Source organism: Primulina huaijiensis, chromosome 17 (assembly GCF_012295235.1).
Source record: "Primulina huaijiensis isolate GDHJ02 chromosome 17, ASM1229523v2, whole genome shotgun sequence".
Lineage (NCBI taxonomy): Eukaryota > Viridiplantae > Streptophyta > Magnoliopsida > Lamiales > Gesneriaceae > Primulina > Primulina huaijiensis.
The window spans coordinates 15,243,515-15,263,113 of NC_133322.1; the positions used below are offsets into that span (position 1 = coordinate 15,243,515).

A 19,599-nucleotide genomic window follows, 5' to 3' on the forward strand; every position below is an offset into this window, starting at 1 on the left:
AGCCGCAGTGGAACCCGTTTGAAAGACTAAGCCCCGTGAGAACCCAATACCGAATTTCCACAGGCCAAGGCCTAGTAATGAAAAAGTTATTGTTGGTGTCCCCGCCGAATACGAATACGAAATGACATGTAAGGCCAAGGCTCAGTTGACGGGTGAGAGTGTCGCTGATATCCCCGTCGCCTAGTATCAATCGACCAACAGCTGATACAAAAGTCACAATTAATGATCTGAATTCAATTAAGGGAAACATATACGTATATGATGAAATGAAAAGTATATGATAAGAGAAAAAAAGTTTTAACGTTATGCACATTCATGGAAAGCTATTTTATTAAAAGTATTTTCACTATTACATGTGAATGTATGCGTATTACTTGCTATCATGGTTAGGATTTTCTAATTAATTACACTCACTATGTGTGAATGATGTAGGTGATGATGTTTATGATGATGTTAGAGGACTTGATAGTTGAACTGGCTGGGCTGATGATGCAGATAACCCGAGGACCGATGTTAGTTTTGCCGCATTATGATGATTTTACAGTACTCTAAAGATTTTATGACTTTTATGCTTTTGAGTGGTTTTGAGAGGATTTAAGAGTTTANATTTTTCGTTATAAAAAACAAACTGTACAAGTGTGCAATGCGTGCATATAGGTGTTAAGTAATGTTTATACTCCAATATGTAAAAAGGAGAAATGATTTTATTTAGAAAAAAGTAAAAAAAAATGACTATATATATATTTTGTGAATAAAAAATTGTTTTGGGGAACTGAATAATGGCTGCACATTTTTTCAAAAAAATAAACGGTTTAAAATAATGCATTATTTAATTATTAAAAATTAATTATATAATCAACTAATAATGTTGTGTAGCCATGTTAAATTACTGGAAACTTATTGCAAAATGCCAATACGCACGTGATATGATATCTGAATATTTTAATTACTGATTGATATATTTTTATTTTTTAAGTATTTATTTATTATCATATTCCGACTAATATCATAAGATTGTTGTATTATAAGTATTTTATATATAAAATAATACATATTTTAATTGTTGAAATCGATTATTTTCGATATATTCTTAAGTTAATGTATTAGCGTTCAAAAAATATCAATTAAATCATATAGAACAAACTTTTTGCGATTGTTCGTACGAAAAATTTTTGACAGAGGGAATCGAATTCCTTACCCTTAGTCAAACACTTACCTACTTCGTCAACTTGAACACTCTTTTTGGTGTTGGATGACCATGTGTGAAAAACTCATCCGATAAAGTATCGCTAAAAGTATTGAACTTCTGAATATTAATCAAACATTCACCTACTCCACTAACTTGAACACATCATATCACAAAAATATATAATTTGATTAGATATAAGATGTGATACTTCAACAACTCGAATACTTCTCTATGTGTTGGACGTTCACGTGCGATAACACGTTCGCACATGAAAAAAAATTCTTAGAAGAATTGAACTGCTGTCAACTTGAACACATGATGTCACCAAAAAATATAATTTGATTAGATGACGTGATGTCACGAAATATATAATTTGATTAAAGAAAAAATTTGTGTAAGACGGTCTCACTGGTCGTATTTTGTGAGACAGATCTCTTATTTGGATCATCCATAAAAAAATATTATTTTTTATGCTAAGAGTATTATTTTTTATTGTGAATATCAGTAGAGTTGATATTTCTCACAAATAAAGATTCGTGATATCGTATCATAAGAGACTTGCTCTTACGTCTCTTTGATTAATATAGAAGACGTGATGTTAATTAATCATTTAATCCAAATCAATTTTCTTTGACATTAATGGATCCAAATCAATGTCCAATCAAATCTAAAATTTATACATTCACTACATGCCCCTTCAACCGACCCTCTTCCTCACAGTTCATCTTTACCATCCGTTGCTGGCTTGTTTCTTTAATTTCACGTAATTTTTGCGAAAATAAACGTGTACAGGAGAGAACCCAGTTCAAGAAAAAAGCCATTGGATTGGAATTTCTGGGTCCTGTTTCGGAAAATGGGTGAAATGTCTAGGCCTTCTGAATCAGAAGTGAGTTTCTTTTAATCTTGATTTGATTGGTTTATTCTGGGTCGTGGGCATTTGCAGTATGCAATGTGTATGTTGCTTTTCTTATTTGGTATAGAATTTTCTCGAGTTCTTTATTTTTTATGCAACTTGACTGTTTAAAGCGCTTGAAGATAGTGATTTGACGATAGATTTCATGATTCACAGGAGATCAAAGTATGATTAGTATGTCATAGTGCATTTGGAATCAAAAGAATGAATCTTGTCCTACCTTTTGTTCTGTCATTGTTCCGTACTGATGTTTGGTTGTTGTAACGACTTTTGATGAAATCTGAGAGATTATTTGGGAAAGAAATTGATAGATTATTTTCAAAAGTATAGTGGGTTTGAACTTAAAGCAAGGAATTTGTCCGACATTGAAAATCCGAGGAACTTTAAACCTGTTTAGTAGTGTTGTTTGGGCATCGCCACTTGCCGAGAACTTGTTTAAGTGAGAACGCATCTCTTCCAGTTTCCAATAAATCTATTTTTCCAACAGGAATGAGAATATACAATATACAGAAGAGGGATTCACTAGATCCAACTATACGTCACCAATCCAAGTTCAAAATTTTAAATGAATTTATATTTCCAGTTTTGATCATTTCTAAAATTGGTAGTATTGAATATTTGGTACCTTTTCTCCTTTTCTGTCATTTCTTTGAGAAATTTTAATCGAAGTAAATATGTGTAGGTTTCTACATTGCAAGCAGACAGCTGCAGTTGACTGCTAGCTTAGTTGTATCTTATTACCAATTTGTTATTGTTGCAGTTAAATTTTATCAAGACAAAGGTTGCTGAAATGTCTGGTAGAGATGCCAAAGAGGTCAGAGTTGTCGTATCCCCTTATAGGATTTGTCCACTAGGTGCTCATATTGACCACCAGGTTTGTGTTTGTGTTCTCCTCTAAGTTTTGGGTTAACATTCATGCTTCATGTTTAAGTTAATAAACGGAGACTATATCTGATGTATTTCAAACCAAATTTAAGCTGTAAAGTCGCATAATTTTTTGGACATCATAACAGTTATCTTGTACTCAGAATGACTTGATATCGAAAAGTATATTTCCTACCTCTAATATTTCTTTTTGTACATCAGTGCTTTTGTTATTCAGGGATCTGATCTGATTGCTTTTCTTAGTTACCAATTCTCAAATTATTACTCAATAAATGTTGTATCGTCACAGGGCGGAACTGTTTCAGCTATGACAATCAATAAGGGTATACTTCTAGGATTTGTTCCATCCAATGACTCTAAGGTATTTTCTTTTGTAGCTGTGGGCATTGAAAAGACAGTCAGCTCCATTTATATCACTTGCTATTTTGAAGAGATATTGAGACCGTAGGAATGATGTAGAATGTCTACGACATTATAAGATTCTTCCTATAATGTAATACATCAGTATGGTTGGTTTAACAAATGAGTATGTTTTAGATATTTCACCAGCATCAACATTAATTCCTTGGTGCATTGCCTGATGACAGGAAAAATATGTTTTTTTGTAGGTTGTAATACAATCAGGACAGTTCAAGGGCGAAGTTAGGTTCTGGTAATGATAAAAAAAAGCATATAATTTGATGCTACTCTTACTTGAAAAAGGGAAATTTTCGAGCTCATTGTGCATAATTCGCCATGATATCTTATGTTCTATAACTTCCTTTTTATATTGTCAATCTTTTTCGCTTGAATTTATTCCGCTACCCGATCAAGAAACCTCTCATCAACTGAAAAGCACTGAATAGGTGGTGCTAAACAATTGATAATGTTTGAAAGATGTAGTTTCACGAACTTTTACTTCCCAATACTATACTTCTTTATGCTCTTCTGTTTAGTTGAGATATTAGTGATTAAACACTGTTTTCTCTATTGAAATCTTTAATTTAAATCAAACTAATTAGTATATTATAAGACATAGTATAAAAACACCATTGATTCCCAGTGTAGATGAAATACAGCTGCCAAAGAATGCTATCAAATTGAATAATTCAGGCCAACCAAATGGTTCTGGTCCTGGGGAAGTATATAGCTGGGGAAATTATGCCAGAGGAGCAATTTTTGCTTTACAGAAGAGCGGCAACCATATTAAAAAGGTATATATTTTTCCCTTTATCTTTACACAGTGGATTCAGGATTTTGAAATTGAATGATTTTACTGAAAGATGGAAAGATCTTGGTACGCTAGAAATGAGCACAAGATGATTTCAAACTCTAAGTAATTTTTCTGTGAGCTAATCCATTCCATTTGATTTGGTTTGCTTTATTTGGCAATCACTTTGTTCAAATTATTTAAAATAATCAGAGTTGTAGTGAATAATATTATTTCACCATTGTGCTGACGAAGGAGTTGAAATTTTCTATGTTCTATGACTTTTTTAACCGGACAGCTTCGGTTCTTCTGTATTTTTAAGAGCTCATCATTTATTTGCATAGCCCATCCATGTGTTATTTCATGATGTTTGGATAGCTCTATTGTTTTCGCTCAGTATAGGACGGTCTCTGTATTGATTTACAGGGTATTATTGGATTTATTTATGGCGCTGAGGGGCTAGACAGTTCAGGCCTTAGCTCTTCCGCAGCTGTAAGCATTGCTTCTCTTTGCTGGCCAACTGCATTGATGATTTATTTAACCTACCAAACTAGTTTGTTCACTCATTTGTTGTCGTGACTGAGTTGCAAGGCTTTGGCTAAAATTAATATATTATCGTCTGTTGGATTACGTGCTTGACAGGTTGGTGTGGCATATCTGCTGGCCTTTGAAAGTTCAAATAACCTTATAGTTGACCCTGCAGAAAATATAGAATATGATAGGTATGGTTGTTTGATGTGAAAATTGTAACTTTCCTTCCTTTATTAAGTTCATGAGGATTATGGATATGGTAATCCTTACAGAAAACAGAGGAAATGACTAGTTTTGTTTCATAATTTAAATAATTTTCATGCAAGCAGGCTGATTGAAAATGAATATCTTGGATTGAAAAATGGCATACTCGATCAGTCAGCCATACTGCTTTCAAGCTACGGATGTTTAACTTGTATGAACTGCAAGGTGATGATTTCAATTCAGACTGCAGTTTATTATTGGTTTGATTATATTTACATTTTCTGGTTTTCAGTGTCCTACCATTGGTTGCATGTTCTGTTCGCCACAACTAGTGATACACAAGATTTCGGGATTATAGATAAACTTTCTTCTAATTCTTATTTTTCTTGTGCAGACCAAAGAACACAAACTCGTACGGGCTCCAGAAATGAATAGTCAATGTAACATCGGGATTAACAAGAAATTCAAGATTTTGCTGGCATTTTCAGGCGTGAAGCAGGCATTGACAACTAATCCTGGATACAATCGACGAGTTGCAGAATGTCAAGAAGCTGCAAGAACTCTGCTTCAGTAAGATCCTTCATCTCTGTTATAGATTGGACTTTTGCTCAGTTTAACATGCTATCTTCTGATAACTGTGGCCTTTTGGAATTCTAAACGCATGGCAAATAGTGGGCTTTTCAACTTGATTGTGATTTGCAACAATCACGAACAATTCAATTTTCTGCACATAATGACTGATGAGGCAACAATGCAATTCACGTTAATTTCCTTACTGATGCATTTGTTATAACTACAGGGCTTCAGGAAATGAAGGACTAGAGCCTCACCTATCAAACGGTACACAGACTTAACTTTGTCGTTTCAAATACTCTGTACAACAGATTCCATGATATGTGTAATCTGATACTTTTTGTTCAGTTGAGTCCGATGTTTATGAACAACACAAGGTACTTATTTTAATGCATTCTTATAGAAACATTTATTCGATTTACTCATTTACTGTCATGGCTTTATACTTCTGGAGACATGTTAGTGTGTTTAAAGCTAATCTTCACAACTTGCTTCCAGTGCAAATTGGATCCCATTCTTGCTAAAAGAGCAGAACACTATTTCTCAGAGAATAAGCGAGTTTTGAATGGTACCATTCTCCGTCGTAAACAATTATCCCTCCTCTCCACCAGCTGCTAGTCTCAAAATTTGATGGGATTATTTTATATTTTGATTGGATGTAATAATTTAAGGCCTCGACTCTTGGGCTTCTGGGAATCTTGAGGAATTTGGAAAACTAATCTCAGCATCCGGTTTGAGTTCTATACAGAACTACGAATGTGGTATGATTGACTTGTCTATTATCGTTTTCCAATCCTTAGAAAAGCATGTAGAATGGTTCACTTTTCATTGAAATTCTTTATAGGTAGCGAACCACTTATTCAGTTATACGAGATTCTGGTGAAGGCCCCGGGAGTGTATGGAGCTCGATTTAGTGGAGCAGGATTTCGAGGCTGCTGCGTTGCATTTGTAGACGCTAACCATGCTTTAGAAGCGGCGTCATTTGTCGAGAAAAAGTATACCACCCTTCAGCCGAAGCTAGCAAGCCAGATTAATGAAGGCAAGGTAGTCTTGATATGTGATGCTAGTGATTGTGCTCGTGTAATTTGAACCACCATTTGGCTGCTTGCATTTGTTCATTTGAATGTGTATACAAAAATATTATCTGGAAAAAATAAATAATTTATAAAATGCCATAAATATGCTTGATGACAATTCATACAAAGAAGGCCCTGTACAAGTTATCCAGTGTAGGAATGTAGTGTTAAATAATAAATTTTAATATAAAATATCATTATTAGTGTAAAAATGTGAAAAATTGTATTATCTTTAAAAAACCAAATAGTTTACTGTTCGAATACAAATTTTTCATTATTTAAAAAGAAACAAACACGAGCCAGCTCAAGTAGCCCTACATTTTTCGCCCGATAACATGGTTAGATTGCTTACAATTCAAAATGGAACGTATTGAAATTAAGTACATATTTCAATCAAATCTACGGTCACAAAATCTATAAATGCCACATGGAGAATAGGTGACTTCAAAGTTGATGTCTAGCACGCGAAATAGTACAACTCAAAGGCGGGGACATGATGCTGGCAATACCTCTCGTGTCGCTCAAGTTTTAGGCTTCTTTTGGGTAGCTGCATCTCCTGGCTCGGACTTGCGTTTGATATTTAAAAAGTGCTCGACCTGGATTGAAAATAGTTATTCGATACTACGGAAACAGAGCCAAGGTCATAAGGGAAGTACAATGCAATTTTTTTTTGAGTGTGTGAGGAAGCAAATCGAAAGAGAGAGAAGGCCGGAGGACTTCTTCAACATATGTGTCAACACGAACACCCCGCAAAGAAAAAGTGAAACTAAAGAATGAAAAAAAAACTCATAATCTTAGCAACACTGACCTTCCTATTACCAAGCATGGGGGTTAAGCCTCCAGCAAGGTCTTTCTCAACTGTTGCAAAGCCACTTCCAGTATCAATTGTTTGCCTGAAAAGGAGAAGATTGAATCAATAAGAAAAATAGTAATAATATGGCTCTAAACAGAGGAAAGAACAATATAATAGCAAAAGCAGCGGCTTAAACAACATTTTTTGCATATAAAATGAGCAGAACTATACACAAGCAAAAATCAGTACACATTTTGCAGATCCCACGACCAATAAATTTACTTCGCTGTCCAAATCTTTAGCATAAATTTTAGAATTTTTCCACGAAATAGCACCAGATTTTATAAAATGCCCCACAAATGCCAGAATACACAAATGCGATTTTTCCTCATTGGGTGCTTGTAAGAAGGCAATTCCACCAAAAGAATTGATAACACTATATTGCACATGCAACTATTATTTGTGTTATGTTTCCAGAACTGGAAACAGGGATTTGGTTGGTATTCTGATGCTTGAACAGTGTTCTAAAATTGGCCGGCACGGAAAAAGTGCTAGTCGGCTATCCTAGGCATCCTTGCCGCCTGGGAGGCCTTAGGCGGCCCTAGGCGCCGACTAATAGGCATATGCATCCTAGGTGCCGCAGTCGATTAGGGCTTTTAGGTTTTTTTTGTCTTTTAAATTAAAAGCCCAATTTAAAAAAATGTAAAGTAATTATGGAACAAAAGTTGATGACATTTGTGATATTCTATTAATTGTGTAATTTTCTCATGACATCACAAAGTTCAGGCAAAAAATAATCTTACACAGGATTTTATTGTAAATGAAGAAAAAGGTGAATCATACCCCGGTTTGACATTCCCACTCAATACAAGATATGGTGTTTGTAGTTTAGCTTGAGCATCCCTCATTCTCTCCACTGAAAGAGATGGAGTGTCTGCATTTTTCATTTGTTTTACTTTTAATTCCTCCTGGTATTGCCGCATACGCTTTTCTTGTTTCATTTTTCCAGGACCCTTCCCATGGAACTTATGTGAAAGAAGCCGAAAGGATTCTTTTGGTGTCAACTGCAGCAGATGAAAAGGCATCCATTAGAGCTTGAAGTTGGCATTCTCTTGCTCTTTAATTTAATACCACTCAAGTGCTCCAATACTATGGATAAGCTTCGGGGGAAGAAATCATAAACATTTACATAATTCATAAATGAAACAGCAATGGGTATTCATTTCAGGAGATTCCACAATAAGAACTCATTAAGTAAAAACTTTGACAAGAAACTGAACAGTGGAAAACCATAGCCACATCACCAACAACATTTCATGACATTATTCTTTCAAAGCAAACCAATAATATCCAAATCAACCGATTCTGTTATATCAAAAACTCTAAAATTAAAAATATCAGAAACAACAAATATAATAAGATTAAAATTCCTTCATGGAGTGTTCAGCAAAACCTTGTTTTGTGATACATAAGTATGAACTCAAATCTTGATCTTATCCATCTGATCAAAGTTTTGCTAGCTGCTAGGTGGTTCTATCGTAATCATCTTCTCTTAATATGCTCCAAAAGAGTTAATGAATGGTTGCAATTCAGTAACACGGCAAAACAACATTTTTAACATTAGTTTTAAGTCAATAGCAAAAACAGATGACAGATTGAAGCATTTTTAACAATTTTACTACTCTTGAATGGTTCAACTTATATCCCAGTTGCCATTCTTAAATATCGGTTCTGTAAAGACATGTTCAATAGAGTTCAAATTTAGTTTTGATATCTTACTCCTACAGTTCTTATATGTATGTCAGGACCCATCTATCACAGACCTAATAAACTAACAAATATTAGCAGAATAAACTGTTACAAACACAAGAAAGCATAGTTTCTTCGTCAAACCATCTATATAATGAGCTAAATAACAGAAATCTACTGACAAATAATTTCCTGCATCAACTAAACGAATCCTTGTAGGTAAATGATAAGTGGTTATAATACTAAAATTGCAAAAAATAACCAGCAGGCAGCAACAGATAACAAATATTGAATGTACTGAAAGTTAAAAGACTTGTCTATAAAAGATCACTCACAATTCGTCCATACTCATCCGTCCTCTCAATGAGTATTTCCTTAGCTCCATCATTATCATAGATGCCAACGAGTTTGCTTTTCTTCTTGTCCATGTTTCGACCACCCCATTCAATAGTTTCTTTGAGTGTTCCTCGATCTTTTAAAAGTTTGAGAGCCCCAGCTAGACCCTTCCCAACAGCAGATTCGTGAATTGTTTCATCTGGAACAACCTCTTCTTCCTCCTTAGCAGGCCTTTCATCTTTTGCAGTTTCTTTTACCTCCGCCCAGCCAAGATCTTCATCTTTCATTTCGTGATCAGAGGAATCTGCTACTGCATCTTCCTCCATGAAAACATCTTCCTGGTCAGACTTTTGAGCATCTGAAGAGTAAACAGTATCAGAAATACACTTAATAATAAATCATGCTTGAGAAATCAGTCAAACTAAAAAGAAGAATAAACTCTAGAATCCATGGCTGATTGTTTGAAAGGAGAAGAAAAATTAATATTAAAACCATAAAAAAGATACCACTAAACATGGAACTCGATTTACCAAAAAGAGAGTTGTGGCAAATGCAAGTATAAACAAATTCCATAGACAAACAATGGGAAAAATACACAAGAATAAACTGAGATTATGCATAACATTTAATCTTATGATGACAGTGTTGATAACCACAAATAATGTCAAAGCAGTATACTGGCCCCAAACCAACTAGCACTGGCTTAAGTATACAAGAAAAGAGAATTTAGAAAAGAAAAAAAAAATTGCCAGGAGAAGAGCTCATAGTCTGTTCTTTTAGTTGAAACATTTTGAAACCAACAAGGTTTAGTGGAACAATGTACATATCCTACCATTTAATCACTGCTCACCCCAGTATCATCCCCTCTCCTCACTTCCCAGAAATATTGAACTGCATTTCTAGTGTGTGGAAAGAAAAACAAACAATGGAAGAAGAGATGTGATGAATCACAATTGAATACCTTCATCAATCTGCAGACCCCAGACAAATTCTTCCACTTCTGTGAAGACAACCTTATTCTCTTGTTGGTCTCCAGACCCATAATTTGAATTGTCTGCTGAGGAATCATTAGTGGAAGTAGCAAGAAAGTTTACAACGTGTGGAGCAGATTTTTCTTTTTCATCTTGTTTTTTCAAGGCTATTTTTCTTGCCCTCTCCAACGATTTTCGAAGCTCGTCATCATCATCACCGAACACAAAAGTATCATCTTCTTCTGTTTGTATGGAATTGATTTGCTCTCGTCGAAGCGCTTTAGAAGCCTCATCTGCTTTAGCATATGCTGATTGGTAAGCATTACTTCTCTTTTCTGTCTCCATCCTCTCTTGTTCCTCCCTAAGATTTTGTCTTCTTCCATCACTTCTTGAACCAAGATCTCCAGCACCTAACCCAGAGGATATCGCCTCTGCTTCAAGGGCATTTATGTCCAGCTTATCCTTCTTCCTCAGGGACTTCTTTTTCTTTGGCTTTTTAAACTTCATCATTTCTTCCTCAGTGTAATAATCTGTCGATATTTTCCCAATTGAATTGAGATTTTCGCTTAGATTGCTAGGAGGAACCCCCTGAATTCTTTTTCGGAGCTGTCATTAAATTATAACCTCAGCCAACATATATTTGGTTCAAATGTAGAAATTTTAAGCTAATTAGTGCAAACATCAACATAACAACTTACCTCTTCCAATTTTCTTTCGGCTTCACCAGTGAAACGTCCTCTTGAATCAAGAGTTACCCCCTGTCACCAGATAAAGAAAGTAAACATGTGCACAATTACAACTGTAAGTAAGAAAAGAATTAAATTAACCTCTTCTGTGACAGGATCATCATATTGCGAAAGCATTTTCTTTGGGGCACCAGGTTCGTCGTTGAACCTAATTTAATGATGAGAAAGAGAAAGTTAGGCATCTAGACCTCATATAAAGTAATTAAGATTAACATTTGATTAATCCTACTTGTCATCATAAACACCCGTTTTCTTCTTTGCGGCCCTATAAGCTTCATCCCTTCGTTTCTGTTCACCAATCTCCACATTTTCAAGCATATCAACCTCTGGTATATACAACGTAACGTCACCTTAAGATATCTGAGCCGAAAAATACCCAAATGGTAAAAAAGGAAAAATTAAGCACAAGGATAGACAAGAAAGGAGGAACCAATGATTCACCTTGATTGATGTCACTATCCGCAAGTATGTTCTGATCTTTGAGTGTCAAGACAACTGCCCCACCTTCAAGAACTTTATCGAGACCATGAAGAATTTTGACCCCACCTAAATCTTCTGCCAAAAAAATGAAGACAAATGTCCTAGCAAAGCTCATAATTAAACAGCCAAGGAATTAATCACGGAGTTCAGTATCCAAATTTTACAATTCAAGAATCAAAATACACATTTCTTTTTCCAAGTGATAATTTCAAATAACTCATGAAATTTCAGATTAAACAATGAACTTTTCACATTTGTCTCCAGGCACCAAAGTGAATGTATTATAACTCAAATTCAACAAGAAAAGAGTATGCATGAATTACAAGACATACCAGACGTGTGCTGTGTTATTTTCTCATCATCGCTTCCTTCATCATTCATATTGTCCTGTTACAAACGAAGAAATATATGATCAAAGCTTTCCATTCAAAGGAATGTACTTTAATCTCTAAAACAAACCGAATTTTTCTTCCCAAATACCCGTTCTCATAATACTGTTATTGTCATGAGAAAATAGAACATAATAAAATAAAACTCCAGCACAGCATGAGATGCGAAAATATTATTTCAACATAATTACACTTTATATAATAATTTAACATACATAAATTATATTTCATAGTAAAATCTAATATATGTGCATGCCATTTGTTATTACTCCATTATAAAATAAGAAACTCTATAAAAGTTTCAGACAATCTACCTGCTCTTCAAATACTTTAGAAAGCTGCAATGCTCTTTCTTTTTCAGAAGTCGTTTTTTGTTCGATTTTTCGGCTCCTCTTCACCCATGATAAAACCTCAGAAGCACCTTCTGATGGCTTCTTCAATCTTTCTTCTCGCATTCTATCAAACAAACAACCATGTTAGGTTTATTGATTGTTGACTGATGCCTCAAATTTAAAAGAAAACAAGAAGTTATAATCTATTCATGGTGAACCCTGCAAAATACATGTGATCCTTGCACATTAACAACTAAGAATGGAAGCTAATTATGCCTCTTCTAAAGGTGAAACTAATCACATCTAACAGTCCAATTAGATATCACTCAGTAACCTGAGATCTTTAATTTCTCCAGTAAATGTCTTCCTATAGTGCTGCATTCTTTAATCATAAATGTCAATGCAACCATAAAGCACCACTTAACTTCATAAAGATTATTATGTATCTGATCATCATGGATTAAATCAGGCATTTTTTGTAATATTGAAAGTTGAATTAACAGACAAAAGTATTCCTAAAATATGTAATTCTTGTTTTGTAATAAAAAAGCACACGAGGGAAGTGCAAAAACTGCCATGAACGTAATTTGCATATTAATAGGCGGGGAGAAGGAACATAGTAATGATCTTAGCAATAAGCAGTAAAAAGTGACTACTTTAAAATGCGTTCTTCCAAGTTTGAAGATTCAAGAGGTACTGCAGCAACAAGCTCAGCATCAGAATTTTGTTGGCGCTGGAGAATTTTGGAGTCATTATCATCATCAGGGATATTAACCTCCTTAGTAGATTGATGATCTTGAACATGATTAACAACATCCTCCTCCACACCTTGGCTCCTTTCACGACCCCCATCCTTCTGTCTACGATCACTCCTACCTCTGTCTCTCGCCCTATCCTTCTCTTGAGCTGTCTGCTTTTCTTTCTCTCTAATTTTCTCCTTACCTTTGTCTCTCTCATCTGCCTCTTTAAACATTTCTCTGCCATTATCCTTTTCCCGCTCCCTGTCTTTTTGCTTTTCCCGCTCTTTATCTTTTGCTCTATCCCTTTCCTTTTCCCTGTCTTTATCCTTGTCTCTAATCTTCTCACGTCCTCTGTCTGTATCACGTCCTCTATCACCATCCTTCTCCAAATATTTCTCCCTCCTCCGCTCTTGCTCCTTTTCCTTTCCTCGATCCCTTCGTTGTTTATCTCTCTCTCTTTCCCTGCGCTTTTCACGATCAACATCTTTATCCATGACTCTATCTCGAACCTCATCTTTTACTCGCTCGTCTCTGTCCTTCCTTCTACTCTTACTGGATGCTGAATCTTTATTCTCTTTCTCTCTTTCCTTCGAGCTCTCAACCATCCTTAGTCTTTCTTTATCCCTACTTTTGTAATCTTTCTCCTCCCTGTGACCATTGTTCTTATTATTATCTTTGCTCCGTTGTTGACCCAAATCTGCTTTTTCGTCAGACTCATTTCCTTCTGAATCATCGTAGTCTCCGGTCCACCTCTCCTTTGTAGGAGTGTCATCTTCAACCAGCATCTCAGCACTACTGTCACCTAGATTAAGCCAAATATACATCTGCTGTCAACAAACCTAAAGAGATCAAGGTGTGGTGTATATAATAAGCAGAAGTACGCATTAACGAATTATATTAATCAATTGGCATCCACAAAATGCAACGTCATAGATACACATGAAATGTGTTTACATTGAGAAGCATTCATTCAGGAGATGAGCACACAGCCAATTAGATAAGATTAAATGCAGTACCTTAGAATTCGAAATTCAGTAAAACTACTCATTAATCTCCACCCAAAGAAAATGTTCGGATATGAAGAACACAAAAAAATTGTACAGTCACAAAACTGTTTGCCAAAAAGTATCAGATACAATATTTCACATACCTTATCAGATATTATTCAAGTTCAACGAGTTTACATTTAAGTTCCATTGTTAACCTAAAGCTGGAAACTAGAAACCACGAAAATTAGATCCTAGATACTGTATTCTCATTGGCAGATAAAATTGCACACCTTATGCGTTCGTAATCACATCACATAAAATACAAAAACATGAATTACAGATATCACACAACCAGGTCCAATGAACTCACAAAACACCGTTTTATAAAAAATTTCTGACGTAAATTAACTTAAAATAAAATCTAAAAAAAGTCCCATTCCCGATCCATTATCCTCCAAATTTCGTTTCAGACAGAAATTAAAAAATTGGTAGCTGCAATTCATGTAAATACAAACAGAAATGAACACAAACACACAAAAACAAAGATAACCAATCTGCCGGTTAGCAAAGCCAATAAATTAGGTTTCCGATCGCAGAAATTTGTACAAAAAAATAAAAATAAAGATAATTCTCAATAACCGCAAAGGTAAATCAGTTAAATGGTTAGATACTTAGATTGAAGCTATATTTTTCGCACGCACCTTCCAATCAAATAGAATTCTGGACCGCTGCAATCCAACGGGGAGAAGTAGGGAAGTAGAAAGAAATAAGTGCAGTCCCCAATTTCTCAGTTAGTTATGGTAGAAGCTCAGGCGGATTTTTATCAAATACGTAACCAAAAATATTATATGAGTGTGTCTTTGTAATTAATTTAAAATTTTTGATATTTTTAAATATCGTGAAAAATTTTTTATATTATAAAACATTTGTGACAATATCTACCTATTTTTACTATCTCTATTATTATTTAATGAAGCCTCTACCTCCATTCTTTAGAATAATTATTTTGGTTCAAAATATGTTACGAACATAACATACCATTATTTTTAAGTTTGAATGCGACGTAGAAGAATTATTAAAGAAATATAGAGATAAACAAGAAGAATGAAATTGTTTAGCCCTATTAATTGTATAATGACCCAACTTGGCTTTGGGGACAGTTTGTTTGGCCAAAATCCTTGAGGTCCACGAGCCATAGACCAACGGATAAAATCATATAGTTCCAAGCCATAGTCCTACGGATAAAGCCCAAGAAGAGTTGCAGTTTGGTCCAAGAAAAGCACGATGTCGGGAGTTGAGCCATGACCCAACGTGAGTGATCGTGGAATGCAGTTGAAACTTTCCATGGAGTGTGACAAAGACAGAAGGAGTAATCATAAAATCTATCGAAAAATCAACACAAAAAATCTACAGCAAGCTCTGCAGAATTCTGTCATTAATCGTTGGCTTATTTTCCATTTTCCAAGCAGTCTGTCATTGATGTTGTCTATGGATTCTCCCTATAATTTCTTTGTTTTTTTACGTTTAGCTTTGAAGCCATGTCGAAGGAACTATAACTAACGGTCGAATCGAGGCTCGCAACGCTTGGTAAACGAAGTCGGATCATTCACATTGGCACGATCACGTGCCTGGCACGCCCCGCAATTTTCGTAAGAAACAAATTGGCACGCCCGGTGGGACCCAATGCCTCCAAAGCGTACTGGAAAAGAATGAAAGAATTCCTCCATCACATGGGAAAGGTCATCGTTCACAGGAAGAAGAGATCGATGCTGATGGAAGATCAGTGGAACGACTGGTACACAAGTTCGAAGAAGAGACTGTGAATGAAGGAATTTCATTTTCTGGTGGTGAGGGACTTCCAGCAAACATTATGTTGTCCATGGAGAAAAATATCCATGGGGATCTCAACGAAATGACCAAATCCTTTACTGCTGTTATGATGGAATTTATGGCAGAAATAAGGGAATGGAGGAATTCTTCGAAGGAAGAGAATAATTCACCAAAAGATGATAAACCTAAGGAAACTTGAACTAAACTGTCTGAAGACCAAGGCCAAGGATCGGAGAGTTCTCAAGAAGGTGAAAATCGCCGCTTAGAGGAATCACCGACTCTGAGGTCTGTTGGGGAAGGAAAGTATACTCCTCCACACAGGAGGGAAGATGAGTTGGGTCCGAAATGCAAAAGTTACAGTAACGGTAAACAAGTAGTAGTGAATATGTTTGCTGTCACTTCTCATATCATGCATCCGGGGATGTATGGTGATGGGGGAATGCATGGGTGTTCAGTTCCAGGTCGGGGAATAACACTCAGGGGGCAAATTATTCCCCGCACCCATTGCGAAAAACTCCAGTCTTGGTCTTCGAGAGTGTACATGATGTTATTCAAGAGTTGTATGGCCCAGGAGTGAGGCCAATCAACCGACTAGAGTTTCACAAGCCATATCCTGACATTGTTGATCGTGACAACCCTTATCCACGAGGATACTGCATTCCAGACTTCACTTTATACTCTGGGAAAGATGGTCAATCTAGCGTGGAACATGTAGCAAGGTTTACAATCCAATGTGGGGAGTTAACAAATGTGGAGAATTTTTCTAATTATAAGTTACGATTGTTCCCTAATTCTTTGACTAGCACTGCTTTCACGTGGTATGCGACGCTACCTCGAAATTCTATTATGACTTGGCATGATATGGAACGTCAATTCCACACACAATTCTTCCGAACAGTACCTAAGGTCAGTTAGCGGAATTGTCAAGGGTGGTCCAAAAACCGAGGGAATTCGCTAATGATTTCATTTATAAATTCAAGAAAGTGCGAAGTAGATGCCGAGTGTTCCTTCCTGAATCAGAGTATGTGAAGATGGCACAGCGAGGGCTTGATTTTGAACTTAGAAAGAAGTTCCAAGGAATGAAATTCCGTGATTTTTATGAGCATGCTGTCAAAGTATCAGAATATGAGGAATTGTTACGGGGAGAAAGTCATAAAAGAAAATCTACACTGGGCTCTTACTTCCAAGAAGTGGAGGAAGTCGCATTGGCAGAAGTGATAAATTCTGGGTCACGCACTGTTCCTTTCTTGAAATGCAAGAGCGAAGAACTTTCCAAGAAAAACATTCCTCCAGTGCAAACACCTTATACTTTCGATGCGTCAAAGACGGAGGAAATCTTTGATCATTTGGTGAAGGAGAAATTTATAACATTTCCCCCAGATCATAAGCTGCCCACTAGGGAAGAGATGAAAGGAAGAGATTACTTTAAGTATCACAATTCCTTCAACCATAATACTAATGCTTGTTGGGCTATCAAAAACGTCTTGCAGGAAAGAATCAACAAGAGAGTTCTGAAATTTCCCGAGAAGAAAGAAACAATGATAGTGGATGAATATCCTTTCCCCCGGTGACCAATGTGAATGCGAGCAGTACCGATTTGCGTTTCTTAATAAATGAAAGAAGAAGGAATGGAGGTGAGGACAGATCCATCAGGCCAGGAGTTACTATAAAGAAGTACTGGGTGCCTTGGAAAATGATGTTTGAAGTTAAGGAGAAGAAAACAAAAACATTTCAGGGAAAAGATCACTATCACAGTGGGGATGATATGTATTATAGGGGGAGGAATATGAGGTATGGTGGGGGATCCATGGCCAAAAAGCCGGAGAACCAGTACCTCAGACAAGGCTCGTTTCACAAGTTGGTGAATGGCGAGAGAAGAAGTGACAGGCAATCATTCCAGAAGATAACACAGAGGCCACCACCTCTAGACACCGATAAAAAATATAAAAGGAAATCCCGTTTTGTTCCTCCCAAAGCAATCCCTGACGGTGTATGGAAGCGTGTAGAACATCCAAAGTTCCCAAAACCTCTTTCTCGGACCCAAAAACGAATTGTGTTGAGAGAAAAAGCGGTTGAGCGCAAGTGTAAGATGGAAGAGTCGTTCAAAGAGAATAAGAAATTTGGGAGGAAGGCCACTGAAGATAATGAGGAAGAAGGTGATGACTGGTTGTCAGAGGAAGACAGTGAACCAGTCAAGAAGGCTACTTTCAAGGTGGGACTGATTCTCGTTTCATTTCAGTGTGCTACTGGCCCGTTAATGTTGCCAGAGGAATTTAAACGCAAAAGGATGTTTGAATCCGATGTCTCCACTGGAAACCAAAGTGTTACGGAATCCATTCAAACCAATATTTTGAAGGATTGTGTTGGTGTTCATGTTAATAAAGAGAAAAGAGTATTGATGAAAAGGCCTACCAATGAGATGACTAAACATATCAAACCACTCTATATCACAGCGCATGTTAATGGAAAGCCGGTGTCTAGGGTACTGATAGATAATGGGTCTGCTGTGAATATTTTACCTTATAGAATCCTTCAGAAGTTGGGGAAGAATGTGGAAGATCTGATTCCTACTGAAGTCTATGTGGCGGCTTTTACTGGAGAGTCTACAAAAACTTTGGGAGTGTTGCTAGCAAATGTTGTTGTAGGGTCTCGATCTTTACTGTCAGCTTTTTTCGTGGTCAATTTCGGTGCTAGCTTCCATGCTTTGTTAGGGAAGGATTGGATTCACACCTATCAGTGTGTGACGTCCTCCATGCACCAATTATTGTTAATGTGGAAAGATGATGAAGTGGAAGTGGTACAAGCTGATTCACAGCCGTATCAATCGAATTCCAATGCCATGGAAGCTATATACTATGATGGAGCTTTTGGTCCAATTAAGTTTCGTAACTACAAAGTGCATCGACAACCAGGAGCAGTGTACATGGACACTCAAAAGGTTAAAGAAGCAGTTGAGAAGGTTCTCAAACCTACTGCCATGGTCTCTCCTAGACCCATGGTCCGACCTATTATCAAGGAGGTCGATGACTAAATTCACTAAAGAAGATATGGAAGTCGCTGCAACTTCAGAGTGGAAAGCCAAAATGCAGCAGCTGGTGAACGAAGTGCATTCTCAGAAGTTATGGGATATCAATGGAGCTAAAATAATATTTGAGAAGGAATGTGAAGGTAGCAAGGAAGAAGAGTTATAAATAGTGGATTTAATCTTAGTTCCGGCTCAGATGAAAGATCGACAGCCGGAGACAGATAGTTCATAAAGATGGAATAGATGAGAAGTATTGTACAAAGTAGGCTGGCTGGCCACTTTGGTTAGTTTTGTCAGATTGACTCATAAGAAGTTTCTGTAAATATGTGAGGAATAGGCTTTTAAGCCATTCCTTTCTAAAGTTTTTTGTAAATAATGATGGAACATTGTGAATAAATAAAATGATTGCTCATTGAATCCGATGTAGTTGATGTATTTTGAGAGGAATCTTTGTTGTGTTGATTGGCCAAATTGATGAAAAAGTGATGTTTGTTTATGGCATATCTTGAAACCTTAGGGAGTATTATTTGAAAAATGTTGTTTAACAGTTGATTGGTAACAAGTAGTGTTGACCCGCCATGTTTGCATCAATATTGAAGAAAACATGCTTTTTGCCGTTTGTTTAGTTTTTGAAAAATTTTGGCAGAGTTTCCCTTGTA

The 19,599-nt window shown here is 36.2% G+C and overlaps 2 protein-coding genes across 5 annotated transcripts; one reads left to right on the forward strand and one right to left on the reverse strand.

Moving 5' to 3' along the window:
* The first annotated feature begins 1,823 nt into the window (after positions 1-1,823).
* Positions 1,824-6,691, forward strand: LOC140963395 (galacturonokinase-like). Its single transcript, XM_073422701.1, has 14 exons — positions 1,824-2,075; positions 2,863-2,976; positions 3,277-3,348; positions 3,596-3,639; positions 4,030-4,180; positions 4,603-4,668; positions 4,819-4,898; positions 5,037-5,136; positions 5,306-5,481; positions 5,711-5,751; positions 5,833-5,861; positions 5,983-6,052; positions 6,156-6,245; positions 6,329-6,691. Exons 1-14 carry the CDS (start codon positions 2,043-2,045, stop codon positions 6,571-6,573), a joined length of 1,311 nt encoding a protein of 436 aa, XP_073278802.1. The 5' UTR covers positions 1,824-2,042; the 3' UTR covers positions 6,574-6,691.
* Positions 6,692-6,772: 81 nt separating this feature from the next.
* LOC140963394 (SART-1 family protein DOT2-like) lies at positions 6,773-14,914 on the reverse strand. Of its 4 annotated transcripts, none has more exons than XM_073422699.1 (13): positions 14,785-14,914; positions 13,013-13,898; positions 12,339-12,480; positions 11,968-12,022; positions 11,597-11,710; positions 11,385-11,481; positions 11,237-11,303; positions 11,108-11,167; positions 10,400-11,015; positions 9,438-9,796; positions 8,197-8,417; positions 7,369-7,453; positions 6,773-7,156 (listed from the first exon to the last, which is right to left on the reverse strand). In XM_073422699.1, exons 2-13 carry the CDS (start codon positions 13,879-13,881, stop codon positions 7,082-7,084), a joined length of 2,760 nt encoding a protein of 919 aa, XP_073278800.1. In that variant the 5' UTR covers positions 13,882-13,898; positions 14,785-14,914; the 3' UTR covers positions 6,773-7,081. The 4 variants fall into 4 exon arrangements, with proteins under 4 accessions (XP_073278800.1, XP_073278799.1, XP_073278798.1 ...); XM_073422698.1 differs by having other exon boundaries at positions 11,597-11,707; positions 13,013-13,935; positions 14,787-14,883; XM_073422697.1 differs by having other exon boundaries at positions 13,013-13,935; positions 14,787-14,882.
* Positions 14,915-19,599: the final 4,685 nt, after the last annotated feature.

Excerpts from the sequence above, each read along its gene's own strand:
- LOC140963395 (XM_073422701.1), top strand. The coding sequence starts at position 2,043 with ATGGGTGAAATGTCTAGGCCTTCTGAATCAGAA. Across the intron at positions 3,349-3,595 it reads TTCCATCCAATGACTCTAAG|GTTGTAATACAATCAGGACA; the intron begins GTATTTTCTTTT and ends GTTTTTTTGTAG. Across the intron at positions 5,862-5,982 it reads ATGTTTATGAACAACACAAG|TGCAAATTGGATCCCATTCT; the intron begins GTACTTATTTTA and ends ACTTGCTTCCAG.
- LOC140963394 (XM_073422697.1), bottom strand. The coding sequence starts at position 13,920 with ATGTATATTTGGCTTAATCTAGGTGACAGTAGTGCTGAGATGCTGGTT. Across the intron at positions 9,797-10,399 it reads GGGTCTGCAGATTGATGAAG|ATGCTCAAAAGTCTGACCAG; the intron begins GTATTCAATTGT and ends TTTACTCTTCAG. Across the intron at positions 7,454-8,196 it reads AGTGGGAATGTCAAACCGGG|GCAAACAATTGATACTGGAA; the intron begins GTATGATTCACC and ends TCTCCTTTTCAG.